The 16,059-nt window shown below is 41.1% G+C and overlaps 1 protein-coding gene across 2 annotated transcripts in view; it reads right to left on the reverse strand.

The window, feature by feature from the left end:
* The window catches only part of srebf2 (sterol regulatory element binding transcription factor 2), a 32,746-nt gene extending 17,233 nt beyond the window's left edge, over nucleotides 1-15,513 (reverse strand). For both annotated transcript variants that reach the window (XM_078161720.1, XM_033644517.2), the window contains exons 1-9: nucleotides 15,163-15,513; nucleotides 5,392-5,774; nucleotides 4,627-4,816; nucleotides 3,067-3,224; nucleotides 2,717-2,869; nucleotides 2,326-2,607; nucleotides 2,103-2,217; nucleotides 1,862-2,013; nucleotides 95-299 (exon numbers count right to left, since the gene is read on the reverse strand). In XM_078161720.1, the coding sequence (XP_078017846.1) occupies nucleotides 95-299; nucleotides 1,862-2,013; nucleotides 2,103-2,217; nucleotides 2,326-2,607; nucleotides 2,717-2,869; nucleotides 3,067-3,224; nucleotides 4,627-4,816; nucleotides 5,392-5,774; nucleotides 15,163-15,253 (1,729 nt within the window). In that variant the 5' untranslated portion in view covers nucleotides 15,254-15,513. The remainder of the gene's footprint in view (nucleotides 1-94; nucleotides 300-1,861; nucleotides 2,014-2,102; nucleotides 2,218-2,325; nucleotides 2,608-2,716; nucleotides 2,870-3,066; nucleotides 3,225-4,626; nucleotides 4,817-5,391; nucleotides 5,775-15,162) is intronic.
* Between the last annotated feature and the right edge of the window lie 546 nt (nucleotides 15,514-16,059).

The raw sequence follows: 16,059 nt of genomic DNA on the forward strand, positions 1-16,059 counted from the left end.
GAGAGATGAAACATAAGATAACGTCATTACTCATGGCTACTCTTGACTCGTGATGTGAACCCTGATAAACAGAGGACTCAGCCCCGCTCCTCACCAAAGTCCTGAGTGTGAGTTGGGAACCAGACAAGCGTTCTAGATGGCCCGTGGCCTGTGGACAGGCTGGCGCTCCCTGAGGCCTCAGAGCCCAACAGAGATGGCAGCGGGTTCAGTGACAGGCAGAAGAAGGTCAGGACGCAGAGAAGCAGTCGAGAACCATCCATCACGCCGACGGAGGAGGGAGAATCTGGCTCACTCTTCATCTGCAAGAAAGAGAGGTAGAGAACAGGCTCACAATAATTGTCTGTTGAATTATTCACAATCATGTCCGTTATTAAACTTACATCATAAACCTTGCACAGCATGCTTTGGTAACACTGTATTTAAGGAGAGTCACATAATTATGATCATGCTATATAAGTCCAGTTAAATTTTAATCTTAATTTGAGCGTAGAGAGCCAAAGACAAACATTTATTATTTACAAACAAGAACATGTGCATTTTTAAAAACTTCCTCCCTGGAATAATTCCAAATAAACAAGATCAGATTATTTTTAAATTTAGGTGTTGATGCACTTGTATCTAACAAGAATTTCTCTACCCCAAAGCCTGATTCACAGTAGGGTGCTCAAAACATTTGATGAGTGTCACTCAGGCTCCCAGGAATGCCACTAAGCCTTGCCCCCAATTTTTCCCAGCAGCCACTTGCAGTAATGCAGTGAAAAAATCCTCTGCAGCCCAAAAAGCATTTTCTCAATAGAGCCTCGAACTGCAAACAAGTTCAATTATGACTCCTTCTATTATGAATTTTTGATGCATGGAGGTTTTATATTTATAAAACTTTCCTCAAGCTGAGAAAAGCGATGTATAAATCTGTGACTTCATCACAATGTTAAGTCTACGAGCCGAGCAGGAACTCACAAGCAGGGCCAGCAGGAGAAACACTGCTGCCCATTTTCAGTGGGTTGCATACAACAGAAGAAAACCCAGAAGCTAGAAACTTTTCTGGCATATGTACCAGGCAAGCAATTAAAGTGGACTGAATAGGTCCCATCTTGGGGTCTGGTATCTAGTTTTTATTATATATCAATGGTGTCGCTTGGCAGAAATCACTTTCAACAGAAAAAAAATGTAAATCAAAACTTTCCTCTCCTTTTCGTATCGTTGCACCTGGAAAATTTTGCTCATATTTTGTCATGCAATGTGACTGGGTAGTGACATGGAGACATTTCACCACAGTTTGGTCTGTAACCGTAACTTTAGATAACTTACAACAGCCATTTTTATTTAACTTGCAGCAACTCTCTCATCCTCTAATCCTCAGCATCACAGCGAGCCCCTCTAACACACCTGCTGGGGTTTAGTGTGTCCCGGAGTGAGTAATCAATTAAAACAATTTGATTGAGGACTATCAAAACTGTTGGCAAAATACTGAAAGTGCACGTCTACGTCCATGTCCTGCATTTGTTGGACCAAAACATATTCACCCTGTAGGCCCCGTGTTTGATTCAAGGGATGCACTGACCACCTCCTTTTCTTGAGATCAGGATGATAAGAGGGATAGTGTCGAGTTAACATGGAGACGACTGAAACCTTTCACTGCAGCATGAATCAAAAACTCTGCGTGGCGCTTCAGTGTGTCAAGTGTCCTACTATAAGTCAGGCTTTAGTGATAAAACGAATGTCAGCACCTCCTGAGCAATCTTCATAATAAAATTCTTCTAGTTGTTCACTGTTGGACATCTTTTACTATGAAGCAACAGAAGTAAGGAGCAGTAGGACTCCTATCAGTGAACTAGTAACTCTAAAGATGAAGGTGTGTTACCTGATCGTGTTCCAGCAGGGGGCTGCCAGGCTCTGAGTCCACGCAGTAAGGAGAGAACTGGTGAGGGGAACCTGATCCAGAGTCCGAGGCTGGAGGTGACATCATCACTATTTCCTCTTTGAGCTCCACATCTTCAGACAGGACCACTTGCTCTGAGACAAACAGAGAGAAACCCAATGAAATCTGAAGCTGCAACAGATTATGGTCTGCTTATAGCATTCAATAATGTAAAAAGACTTACTGTTCTTCTGGTTGCCCATCTTCAGGGCCAAGTTCTCTTGTCGTAGTTTGTGGTTGACCTGTTGCAGGTACTTGATGTAGTCAATGGCTTTCCTCAGCACGCCTGACTTGTGCATCTGGGAAGAAAGACATTAAGGAGGATGTGATCAAGCTCATGAGTGAAATCAGTGGATTTCTTTACAAATTAAACACTGAAACATTTTCCCAGCATTAAAATCACTAACCTTCGCGTCATTGCCCATGACCAGGTCTCTGAGCTCCACGATTTTGTCGTTGATAGAGGACCGATACCTCTTCTCAATGATGTTGTGGGTCGTTCTCCTCTCGCCCTCCTTCACAACTCCCCCCGGGCCTACCACTCCTCCCATCACCTGGCCCTGGTCCATGCTTGTTCTAGCTCCATTTGTGCATTGGGAGGTGCCTGGCTGGAGCTGCTTGATTGGCAGCTTGTCTCCTCCTCCCATCATAACAGGGACGGTGGTCAGGATGTTGCTGCTCATCAGCGTCTGGGACGGAAATCAGTAGCAGTAAGTTAATTTTCACTGTGGGACTGAAATTGTGATAAACATTAACAACCACATAATAAAATAAAAATCTTTTATGCTAGCCGTTTACCGGGACTTGCAGAGCTGTGTTCTGGATGGGCGTAGTCAAGGTGGTGATCCCTGTGGGGCTCTGCATGGTAGACAGCACCTGTGTGCCGTCTGGTTTGAGTGTTGTGAGAACAAGTGAATCTGTCTTCAGAATCTGAGGCTGCTGGACCAGAACCTGATGAAGACACGTTCAAAGGTCAGTGGAGGATTTTATATTTGCTTACAAGCAGTTTATGTTTTGCAGTAATTACGGTACTATTGTTAAGTCAGGTTTGTTGAAATATTGACCTATCACCTAATTGTCATGTCCACTGCCATTTTAACTCTTTTTCTGACAGTAAAGACTGCAGTTACAACTGTGAGGTTACTTACAGGGACTTGCTGCATCGGCTGTTGCATAGTGTGAACTGTGGGTGCTGGAGAAAGAGTTTGGATGGTCTGACAGGTCGGGGTCAGAACCCGCTGGTGCTGAATGGTCATTGGTTGGAGCTGTGGTGACGTCATAATGCTCTGCATCTGTGGTTGGAGGACTGGAAATGGGAGACAAAATAATGGATCATCAGATCGTCCACTTTATGACACACTAACTCATACGTTAATAGTGGTACAATGATCAATTAGGCTGGATCAATGTATCGATTTAATAATCAACAATTCAAATTTATCAATGCAAAGTGAAAACATTAATTTTGTACCATCAACTAAAAGATATGCCTTTATTCTTAAAATTCACATGGCACATCCGTGTCATTGTCAAACAGTGGCTGTGAGATATTGGCAAGCAGGCAAGAAAAAGATGATAATCATTTAAACTCTCCTCTCAGAAAATAAATCTGCAGTGCGGAAATATTTTGGATTTCAGAGAAAAGACAGTTCAACAGACAAAGCACATACGAGATAAAATACTCTGGAAACATGATGAACCTTGCCTGGCATCTCACTCTGTAACTTCTTGCTCCCACTGTGGTAACAGTGCTGCTCTGTTTCATCAATGTGAGGCTGTAAAAGTCTTTTGTTTTGTTTTTGTCAGTGTGCAGTGTACTTTTGGGGATGTTTAAGTCCTTAGATTTAGCTGCAGAGTAAGTGCTCCTTGTTTTCATGCTGCTCTCAGGTACAGGCAGCTGCAGACCCAGGGTGAGATGGAGGCAGCTGCCCAGTCAGGCTCCGAGATAATGTCATCTTCTGCCTTCTGCTTCGAAGTGGTGAATTTACAGCTCATAGAAACTTAATACGATATAGTCCCTGACTTTTGTTTGATCTAGTGTCAGCTAAAAATGATGCACATTTCCAATCTGTCGTTAGCTTAATTAGCACGCACTAGCTCGGAGGGCTAATTTGGTTTGTTTACTATATTACATAAATGCCGGCATCACTCTGAATGTCCTGCTGAACCCAGTTCAAACTCTCAAACTTTATATGAAACAAAAAGAATTAAAGAGTTGAATATTCGTGTTAAAAAGCCAAATCTGATCCGATTGACATAATTTTAAGGCAGGTTCAGCCCTAGAAAAAGTTCTAAGGCTACTAATGGTGACAAAAACAAAAAGCAATTGTTTTGTCTATAAAACTTAACAGTGATTATTAAGCTAAATTCTATACCTCTGTTATACATTCTTGTTGTCAAGCCATGTTTTGTGTGTTAGTGGAGGAAGATTTACTGCACTAAACCAGTCACAATATTTACAATTATGTGTTTGTGCACCAAGGAAAGGGGAGGCAGCTTCTTCTGTGAGCCATTATGTTAAATGGGCACACGATGTCATCTCATATGTCGATAGCAGGCCCCTGAATTGCATCAAATCGAAATGGTATCGTGGCAGACTTTCTGATATCAGTAAATATCACACTACTGTCTGAGGAGTTGATATAATATCTAGAGATTTACACCCCTAACACTGAGCAAACCACCCTCCTATGCCTCTCTCTGCTCACCTTGGAAACTCGGAGCAGGGCTCTGGTGACAGATGACAGGGCTCTGGATGAAACGTGACTGCCCGCCATTGGAGGCAATCATCACAGTTTGAGCCTGGGTCTGGATAGGCAGGGGTGTCTGGCTGTGGGTCTGAACCAGGGTGTGGACTGGGAAGCTCTGTGTCTGCATCGCGATCCCCTGGGTGTGCATCTGTATTGAAATAAAAAAAAATGAATTCAGTTTCATCTCATTTTTGTCCTCAGAGATACTAAAGTTCGATGCAACATGAGACACTTCATCTGTCTTTACTGATGTACTATTTTAGGAAGAAGGTATTACACTCAGGACAATAAACTATATCTGGCAGGCTGACTGGTTTTGCTGAGATGTGCACTGCCGTTTGTGGGGATGCTGAGCTCTGGATATTATATTTTACAGTCTGTCAGTACCGTGAAATTTTTTCTCCTGTCAGCAGACGCTTTTTTAGTATGGATGGCACAATAACAGAAAATGGATCTGCACCATCTCCACAACAGACAATGAAATCACAGCTGGAGAAGCAGGCAGCATGAAAACAGCCTGACTCAAAACAGCACTAGTCCATCACTGCAGCACATTCAGAGCGATGCGGAGAGCTGAACCCAAACAATGTTACCTTGAATATCGCTTTCAATACGCTAAAAAACAGTGCACAAAATCCCTCATAGAATTAGTAGTATTAATTTACTAGTCGTAGTAATGAGTAAAATGTGACAGGATTGGAGTGTGAAGGTGATGTTGGATACCTGGATGGTAGGCTGGGCCGTCTGCTGGGGCTGAGGCTGGATGGGCTGGACCACCTGAGGTCGTGGCTGGAGAAGCGGAGGGCTGCGGGTCACCTGCTGCTGTACCGAGGGGACGGTGATAGGGGAGGGGGTCTGTGCGGGAGTGAGGGGAGGGGTGAGGGGTACAGACTGGGGAGACAGTGTCTGGGAGGGGGCGAGGCTAGCGGTGGTGCTCTGGTAGACAGCGGGGGCTGGTGCTTGGGGAGTTTGGGGAGCTTGAGGGGTTTGAATGACAGGTCGTGGAGCGGTGCTGACGCCACTCTGTGCGGAGCCTGCTGAGGCCATCTGATCCTCGAACAGGTCTGGAAAGTCCCCCACCTGGTTGCTGACAAACTGGAGCATCTCTGAGGAGGTGGAGAAACAGAATGGATATTACAACACGTCTGGATTTGATTAAGGAATCAAAGTAAGGTTTTGGGACAGCTCTGCAACTCATTCAGTGACATACTGTAACACACGAAAATAGAAAATAGTAATAAAGCAAAATGTAAAAAAAGCAAAAATATATTAACACTAGGGGTGGGCCATATATTGATGACACTCAATGTATCTCAGCTTGTTCCATGTGGGATGTATAAAATGACTATATCATGAACATCGAGTTTGAATTGTCGTGTAATTTTCTGAAGTCATCAGCATGAGACTTCTTTTAGCATTTCAGCTCTCTCCCTCTCACAGACATGCACACATAAGGGAAGTCTCACACACATTCCTTCACCCATCTAGAACATTTTCTCCTCAGTGATAATGTATGAGCAGGGGAGGCATGTGTTTTGTATCTGCAGGGCTCCAGACTGTGACTGTTCAGTCAGATTTTGCGACCATGGAGCACCTGTGCAACTTGCAAATACTATTAATATATGACCTAGGGAGCTGTTAGTGTGTTTCCAGCTCACAGTGAATAAATCCTCACGTTTTAAGGAGCTGTGGTAACTTCTTGCTAACTGCTGACATCTAACTGTTGACTGGAAGCTTCAAGTTCACAACAAAAAGATCAACACTTCCAGCCCGAGCCAAGCAAGGTGCTTAAAAATAAAAGCACAAGTGGTTCTGCTTTGATTTATTTAAATACACATTATTTAACTTTATTATATGACATAAGCTACTTTATGTAACCTTACTGTAACTGCAGTTCATTTTATAATCTTGTATTTTAGTAGTTCACAGTAGTTTAGAGGAGATTTCAAAATCATTATCATTATCCGTGATGGCTTACCCTAGTACAGGGTTGCAGGTGGCTGGAGCCTATCCCAGCGGACACTGGACGAGAGGCGTGGTACACCCTAGACATCTCGCCAGACTATCACAGAGACAGACAACTATTTAGCTCAGATTCATGGGCAATTTAGAGTCACCAATTAACCTGCACGTCTTTGGACTGTGGGATGAAACTAGAGTACGTGGAGAAAACCCAGGCTGACACGGGGAGAACATGCAAACTCCACACAGAAGGGCCCAGCCAGGCTGGCAGATTCGAACCTAGAACCCTCTTGCTGTGAGGTGACAATGTTAACCACTACACCAAGTCACCCAGATTTAAAAAACATGGAGATATATATATTGTGTATCACGTTACAGCCTAAAACGATTATTTCAATCCATATCTCTTTGCCCTAGTTAATACCTTAACAATTCTACAACTTAAAACGGTTAAATACTTATAAATATAATTAAAATAATAAAACAGTGAATTTACAGTATCACTCAGCAAGAGTGTTGTGTAGATAAAAGCAGAATGTGGTGACACCTGTAGATCAACATACTGCAACACAACCTAAATTCCATAAATGACTCTTACTTGACTACCTTTAAGCTCAGGCTTCAGCTGCACACAGTATTACAGTACCACGAGGTAATAACCTAAGTATTGCTTTCTGCAGTGACCTTGAGAGAGGACTGTTCGATAAAAACTTAACATAGGGTGGTAAGGTTGCCCACTATAGATGCGTGAATGTTGTTTACTGCTGGCAGATAAGACTAGTAAAGGCCGAGAAATTCAAGGACTGGCCTTGAATTGACACATGCACACACAGAAAGAAGCTACTGTTATGGTGATAAAGCTGTGAACAGATTGTACTGAAAGCAAAAGGCCTTCAAACAGATAGCCTTGAGATGGTGTGTAGTAATGTTACTGATGGCCCCGAAAGACAACGGCAGTGTGGTAAAAAAGCACTTAGATAAAGAGAACGGCAGCACTGAGTGCCTGATGGATGGATGAATGAATGGCACGGTAATGATGATGAATGTGCACTGTGCTTCTCTTGTTAAACACCTGAGGTCACTCAATAAATGGTTCCTTACATACAGAAGAGACACAAAACTGATGTTCCTTATCAACGACGTCGCCTCAGTGTCAAAGTCATGCTGCACTGGGTGTTAGGGTTTGGCAGTATGATTACAGGGCTCCAGACTGACTTTCCCACTGGCAGAATTGGTGCTACCAACTTTCTCAGTTAGGCGCACCAGCACGTGATTTGGTCGCACCCAAGTTTTTGCAATTACTCATCTTACTGCTGAAAAGCATTTGGGAGGGGCTGCGTCGGTCCCCGCAGGTTTTGTTTCCTACTCTTGTTGCGCAACTTCAAAGTTTCAAGCTTAAACTGTTTTGACAAGTTTAGAGTTGCTTGCAACAAACGCACCACATTGCATACACGACACACACAGTACAGCTTTTTCCTCGCACCGCAACCATTGGTACCATTTTTTCATTCCCAATACTGTTGCCAGTTTCTGAACTTGTGTATCACCCGACCAAGTACTCGATCGGAGCACCAATCAAACACCATTGCAATTTAAAAAAAAAAAAACATTAACAGCTGAATACTACTAACCCTGTATGGATTAAAAATAATTGATATTGTTATATAGCACAGCTCAGATTAAACTCTTTGTAAATTATGAACAAATACCTCCAGAGAAGTGATGGCATTTAACTTCTTATCCAGAGTGAAATATCTCCAAATTGTAGACGCTTTTCAAAACAGAGTTACAAAGTGCTTTACATGCCAATAATTAAAACAGACAAAGACATGAAAACAACTTTTAAAAAGAACTTGTGTAAGCAGCACTTAAATATATAAAAACTGAGGAAATAAAAGACAGTTTAAATTAACTTAAAACTCAAGTAAAATCAGGAAAGGCTCTCCAATAAAAGTATGTTTTAAGAAGAGACTTAAAAGTGATCATTGACTCGGCCGACCTGATTTCCCCGGGCAGATTGTTCCAGAGCTTGGGGGCCCTGACAGCAAACGCTCTCGCCATTTTATCTGGGTGTGAAACCTCTTTAAAGTTTATTAATCAATTATGTGGCACTGGATTGGTGCATAGACTTGTGTACTTGTTGATACCCGATCCAGCATTTTAGGCACTATACTGATATCGGTATTGGAGCAACTCTAGTGCTGTGTTAGCCATTGTGATTGAAAGAAGCACTTCTTCTTCTTCACTGGCTCTGTTGGTCTCTCCTTGCCTTCACTTTGATCGTCAGTGCTGCCTGAACCTCTTGTTGTCTCTCATTCCCCATCATCCTGCTCTCTCTCCTTATTTTACTTTTAAAAATAATCAGCTATACAACATTTCACTCTGGAAGTTTAGCACCAGCTAAATGGATAGCTTTGTAAAGTTCTACGCTGCTACATACACACGCAACATGCACTGTGTGTAAGGCATCAAGTGCTGGTGAGGGGACCAATGATAATGAACATCATGCACTTGCACATAGATGCAACCATTTTGGTCGCAGTCTGAATAATATCATAAAAGATATGCAACAAGGCTGGGAAGAAGAAGACTGATAGCAATTAACAATGGATGTGAACAAAGCTGGACTTAAAACACGTAGAAAACAGGGCTGCACGATATGCAAAAACAATTGTATTGTAATTATTTTGATAGATATTGTGAAATGAGTCACAATTTTAGTGGGAATGGTAATTTTTGCTGAATTTTCACTGGAATAAAAGGTAATGATGTGATTTTTGCTGGGGTGAACTAAAGATTTATTTTTTTATTTCTTTATTTATTTTTTAGCTATGGACCAATCTTGTGTCTGAAATAAAGTTATAATGGCACGTTGTGACAGATTTTACATTCATCAAACATTGCAGCGCCTGCGATTTGGATATCACACTTGGCCATATTGAAATTTTCTTTAATATTTTTGATCAATTGTGCTGCTCTGTAAATGTCTGTTAGACCTTAGAAATACACAAACTGCATTTTGGTGATTTACACTGAATGCAAATATAACTTTTGTTTGTTTACAAGAAATTAATATTTAGTCTATTGGTTTTTTGCACCAATGTGATGGAAATACTTAATTTCCATAGTACAGAGTATAGTTTTTAAATTTCATTTAAAAAGAATCACAACATAATGAAATACATCACTCTCACAATGTACAACCATATATACTACGAAAGAAGATTTATGTCTCTCCAAAATCACCCATTCATGTTAACATCTCTGTCTTGACAGCTATGAGAAGAAAGCAATTTGCCAGAAGAACACAAGTCTGTGGTCAATTACTGTGAAAAACACCACGTCTTTCATGGTCCCACAGGACTTTGGAACTTCAAGACTTTTGACAACTGCTTTACAGGGGCCATGTGGTGAAGGCTGCCCTCTCTGATCTATATCACTGATAATGCATATGGCTTCAGCCATCAGGGTCAATGAAGTGTCAATAAACAGAGGCTGAGACCTTGAACTTAGCCTTACTGTACAGCAGAGAGAGACATGACAATCCAACAGACCTCAGACCACATCAGTCGACTGTTTCAATGACAAGAAATCACTACGCACATCCCAACAGATGAAAGCGTTCATAATAAAATGAGAGTCAGAGACAATGAGTATATCACAGCCAATAGATCTTAACAGCCCTGTCTATTACCAATGATGTTACAGTGCAAGTAAACAATAAGTCTGTCCTTCTTTACATGTCGATATGAAGTCCAGTGATTACTGTGGCATCATAACGACTGATTGCATCTGTCATTTGAGCCATTAGTGTCAAGGAGTGTCTCTCTGCAGTATTTTAACAACTTGTCTACACAGTATAAATCCTGGTGCAGTGACACATGCTTTCAAAAAGCTGAGACTGAAAAAAATAATTGTCTCCTCTCTTATCTCTTTGTCTCATTGTGAAATGGAATTATAACACAAAGAGCTAAGATAACGGAATAGATGAATGACACTGGAGAGTTGAGACAATAGAGAAATAAAACTCAAACCATTACAACACCAAGGTTTCTCATTATTGTCAGCCACAGCAGCCAACTTCCTGTCAACTCTGACTGTCCATCATCACTTGTTGCATTTCAGTAGAGTGTATAAAACAGTACAGGTGTTACATAGCATTCGTTTTCTGTTGCCATACAGTTACATGACTATAAAAAGGGATTTGATTGAGGGTCACAAAATACCAACTGGCAAAGCAAAGACAGTAATGACTGTGTATGTGAGTTCTGCTGACACAGAGAGGTTAGCAGTTCTAGAGGGTTATAAACAGTGACAGTACTTCCTCCTGAACATAACCGATATTCAATATCAGGGTGTCTACAGGTATCAGACACTTACATTTAATGCTTTTGCAGGCTAGAGCTGCGACAATATTTTGGTAGGTTGTGAAATATTAAAATAATCGCCAACTAATTCGGTAATCAGGGCTGGCCATGAACATTTTTGTCAATCTGCCACTGTGGCTGGTGGATTTCAAAATCGACCAGCCACCTAATAGATAACCATTGTTTTATGGCTGGTTAGCAATGCTTATCTTGCAGCCACTTGTATACTGTACCAGCATTTGGCTGGTGGCTGGTGCTTCTTAAATGTGAAATTTTTTTTGTGGACAAAAAAAGACATTTGAGGATGTCATCTTGGGCTTTGGAAAACAAGGATAGAATTATTATTATTCACCATTTTCTGACATTTTATAGACCAAATAATGAGTTGATTAATCATAATAATAATTGACAGATTCATCAATATTGAAAACAACTGGCAGTTCCAGCTTTTAAACCAAATTTAAGACTGATTTTTGGACAAATTATCTTATTCAAGCATTGCAAGTGAGTATAAAGGTAAGTTGTACATTTGTAATCAGAGGTAGGTTTTATGTAGGAATAGGGTTATCGGAGCGAGTTAGATTAATCTACATTTTGCCAACAGGTAAGTGCAAATATGTAAAACAACAGTATTAGGTTCAATGGTAGGTTAAAAGATCTGTAACCATCGACTGTAAAAATAATGCACATAGCTACCATGACGTCACCATTGGTTTGTGGACTGACATCTTAAAGCATCGAGTCTGGCATTTCGGCTGTCACCATCTTGGTTTTTTGGAGCTAGAAGTGTCCATATTTGAGCGAGAGGCTCGCACTGTGTTGGAGTGAGGGATGGATCTGATTAAGAAGCCGAGGACCTGTCACTTAAAGTGGCCCACACTTCAATATGCGTAACTGTAAGCCTGAATAACATGAAAACACATAAGTTATATGTTTGTTGGTTGTCATTTAAGAGGGAAATTAGCTATAGAGACCAAAATCGTTTTTTTGTACCACGCTGTAAATTTAGACTGTTTAACGTGGGGGTCTATGGAAATTGACTGGGTCCTGGAGAGAGCTTCAAGTGGTCATTCAAAGAACTGCAGTTCTCTGCCCTATTGCATTGGCTTCATTCTTTAGCCCAAGAGGTTGCCACTTATTTGCAGCATCAGAAATGTGGACTTTCATGCAGAAGAGCTTGACCCATTTTAACAAAATACATTAAAAGATGAATAAATTAAATTAAATCAAATGTTTGTGGCAATTGGGACCTCACAAATTCAAATTTAAAACTGTTTAATGACTTCTACAGCCCCATCCTAATATTTACAAAATTGAATTTAAGACTTCAAGACTTTTTAAGGACCGGCAGGCACCCTGATGATGGTAAAACTAGAGCAGTAAAGATTCAAGCTAAAAAGCATGCAGAATCATCCTTTAATCAACAGCCTTAATTGAGTGTAGGACACATTTCCAGTCACACAAACATTACTTGCCTGAGCCTTTCTACTCAGGAGCTTTTACCAACCAGTCCATCACATGTCACATACATACACACATTACGCAGGCTAACACACCAGAGCATGCACTTTTGCACCTCCACAGGGGGGCAGACTGATGATGACAGACAGGACAAAGCAGCTCTGAGCCCCCAGAGCTTCAGACAAGCTGACACAAAGGGTAAATCCATCAAAGGAGGACAGTTTCCTAGGCTGCTAGGCGCAAAGAAAATAGGTTACATAACCAGGGGTTGCTAAGAGAATAATTGGGAGAGGAAGAATGTTCTAGATGAATATAGGGTCAATTACCTGAGCCCTTACAGGGGCCTCTAGGACCTCTCACTCTATGAAACGCACATGGCTCCACTGAAGAACAAAGTTAATAAGTTTCGAGAGCTACAATAAACCAGCTGCCGCACAGAGAGCGATGAGACCTATCACTGTGTAGCTTGAGATTTGAAAGATGCTGTGATGATTTTAAATAGATGGATCAAAGCAAAAAAATTCTCTCGCACATCATTAGGGAGACGGTGTCTACAATTTCTGCAACACGGGTCAATTTTCCTGCAGCTCTGGCTGGTGGGAAAATTTAATTTATCGATTAGCCGCAGGCCAAACAGAGACTGAGTGAAGAAAAAAACCTCAAGTGTGGGCTGTCTTTGTTGCAGCTTGCCTGTGAATTCATCAGTCAACTCTCAGTTGTCATACCTCGCTCACAGTCTGTACATTCCTGTCTTTTCACACAATGATTAAGAGGGATTACATAACTGTGGCTGTGGGGGGTGTTTTGTCTGCTCACTCTGCCCAAGGGCCCCCTTTGAAAAGAGAATTAACACTAGGCACCAAAGGCAGGTAGAGATTCTGAAATGTTTCATAAGCTTGTGTGCAGTACTGTCAGAGTTTGACATTATATTTCTGCTCACATCATCTTGTTAAGTAGTGTTATAAACCAGAGGCGTAGATTCAAGTCACATGATTTGGTCTCAAGCCACAAATGTAATGACTTTAGACTTGACAAGATCAAAAAAGACGTGCAACTGGACTTGAACTTTAACACAAATGACTCGTGACTTCAGTTGGACTTGAGTCTTTTGACATGAAAACACTTGATACCTTCACACAAGCCGAGAGATTATTAAGTATGTTATTCAAAAAGTGTGCCATGAATTAATTCATTTCCTTTTGTTTCCTGAATGAACTAACTTTAACACAATTCATTCACAGCAAGTCAACTATTAACTTTCCAGATCCACTTTGTTTGAACCAATCCAACAGCATCCAATTAAGTTGCAGGAGAGAACTAAGAGCGACTAACTTGACGTTACTAAGCAGCAAGAAAAAAACAACACCAATGTCATTTCATTTGCGTACAAATATTAACCAACAAAAAACAATTTGCAGCATGCAAAATTTGCAAACGAAGTAACAACAACCTCCAACAAACTTCTTTTAACAAATTAATACAAATGAAAAAAAAAAAAAAACATCCCTGATTTTAGTACGCTTTGTTAAAATGGCATTACATTTGATGAAGAGTGCATTATTGCTTGCTTAGGACACGAAACTCAAAGGTTAGGACTTCAAACTTGACTTGAATCTTGTTGTTCTTTACCAGAGACTTGAGGATTATTAATAACTTGTAAAACAATGACTCATTACCCCATTGTCCACCATGAGCAGCAGACAAAAAGATCTGTTTCTACCCATAGAAATCGATTAATTTCATTTCTATACCTCTATCTAAAACCCAGCTCATTTCACACTGTCTGCCCCCACACACACACACACACACCAGTCCATCAGTCCGGTCTGGTGACTTGGCATTCACCCTAGTAGAAATCTGGTGACTCTGCGCTGGCCGGCATTTCACCAAAAGCCCTGTCCTTTCAATGCGTGCCAAAGGGTGAAACTTGTTTTGATAGAGACAGAGAGATTGGATCAGGGATGCTGTTTGTTCAGCCAGGACAGGATGTCTACAGACATGTTGTCCAACAAACTCAGTGTAATAAATCTGCAGAATAAGTTCAGAAAAGATGCAGAAGAGAGGTTTTAAAATCTATTTTAAAAAATAAATAAATAGGGGAAAGACAAGGCTTAAATCCTGACATGCAATTCATGGAGTCTAAATAAGTGAAGATCTAATTGGCTCATCTTATGACCCTCAGCACACAGTAAAGAAAAAAAACACAGTCAAGCTTGATGAGCAAGTTTACTGCCCAGATGCACAGCCTCTGATGAATGACACCTCTGATTACTGATACTTGCTTCATGGAAAATAACACTCTGCCTACAACTTAACGTAGTTATGAAGCGATGTCACATAGCATGGCAGCTTCAATAAATCAGAATTAGCAGAAGAGATGTGTGTATTTGCACTGTGATTATTGCGTGGAATAAATCTGACTCAAGTAAAATAAGATACATTATTCTGAATTTAGCTGAAATATTAGGGACTCTCAGGGATAATAATTCTTAACTTTCCTTTTAATGTCAGCTGTACTGTGAATAATTTGAATGGCTAACTTTGTAGCTTCGCACCGTCATAAATAAACAGACCTCCTCAGGTCTTTCCGCTCAGGAGGATGAGCATCTCTCAGAGCTGTCAAACTGAGCGGAAACAAGCTAACGCTAACTTACAAACAACACTTAACGTTAAGCTAACTGTTAGCATTAGCACAACGACTCACCGTCGATGTCTCCCAGGGTGAATTCGTCTCCTAATTCTGCTAAAGTCGGGTCCATGTTCTCCATGGTGGAGATGTACTCTCCGCTGTCCATCCTGTCTGTTAGCACCTCGCCTCCCCTGCTGTCACCGGAGGGTCGCAGGGGGAGGAAAGAAACACGACCCGTGGGCTATTCTGCGGCGTTCAGCGACGCCTTCGACACCGTTATCTAACCGAGAAGATTATTCTTTTTCCGGGACGACGGTGAGACAACACTGAAGCCTCCGGAGAGGCGGACTTCTCTGTCGATAAACAGGTTAACACCGATATATGCTTAAGTCGCCGCCATCTTGTTTTACGCTCATTACGTCATTCACAAACAGACTCTGGAGCGCAAAGCAGGCTCTGATTGGCCGAGGCCCAGCTGTTGTTGTCATGAGACCAGTCATCATCGACCAATGACAGGCGCGTATTCGCCGTGGTCTGATAGTACGTCAACCATCAGAAGCTTCTGTGTCATTTGAATAAACCGCGCCCCCTAGCTTCATGAAAAGAAGTGGACAAATTCAGCACCTCAGAAATAAACAATGAGGAGATTAAATTAGTGAAACTCAGTCAATAGTGTGGACATGTTGATTCAAATAATACTTAAATAACTACTGAATCATTTATTAATTTCTTTCACAGCATTGTAGTTTGTATTCTTGTACTTATTTTATTTTTCATCCTTTTTTATCTTGTTTTTATTCTCTATATTCTTAACTCTTATTCAAATACACGTTTAAATTGTACTTAAATGTCCTTTAATAGTATATTTCCTTTGCACTTTTTCTGGATACGTTTAATGTTTTATGTAAAGCGCAGTGAATTGCCCTGTTGCTGAAATGTGATATAGAAATAAACTTGCCCTGCTATTACATA

This window comes from Epinephelus lanceolatus, chromosome 18 (assembly GCF_041903045.1).
Source record: "Epinephelus lanceolatus isolate andai-2023 chromosome 18, ASM4190304v1, whole genome shotgun sequence".
In the NCBI taxonomy this organism is placed as follows: Eukaryota; Metazoa; Chordata; class Actinopteri; order Perciformes; family Serranidae; genus Epinephelus; species Epinephelus lanceolatus.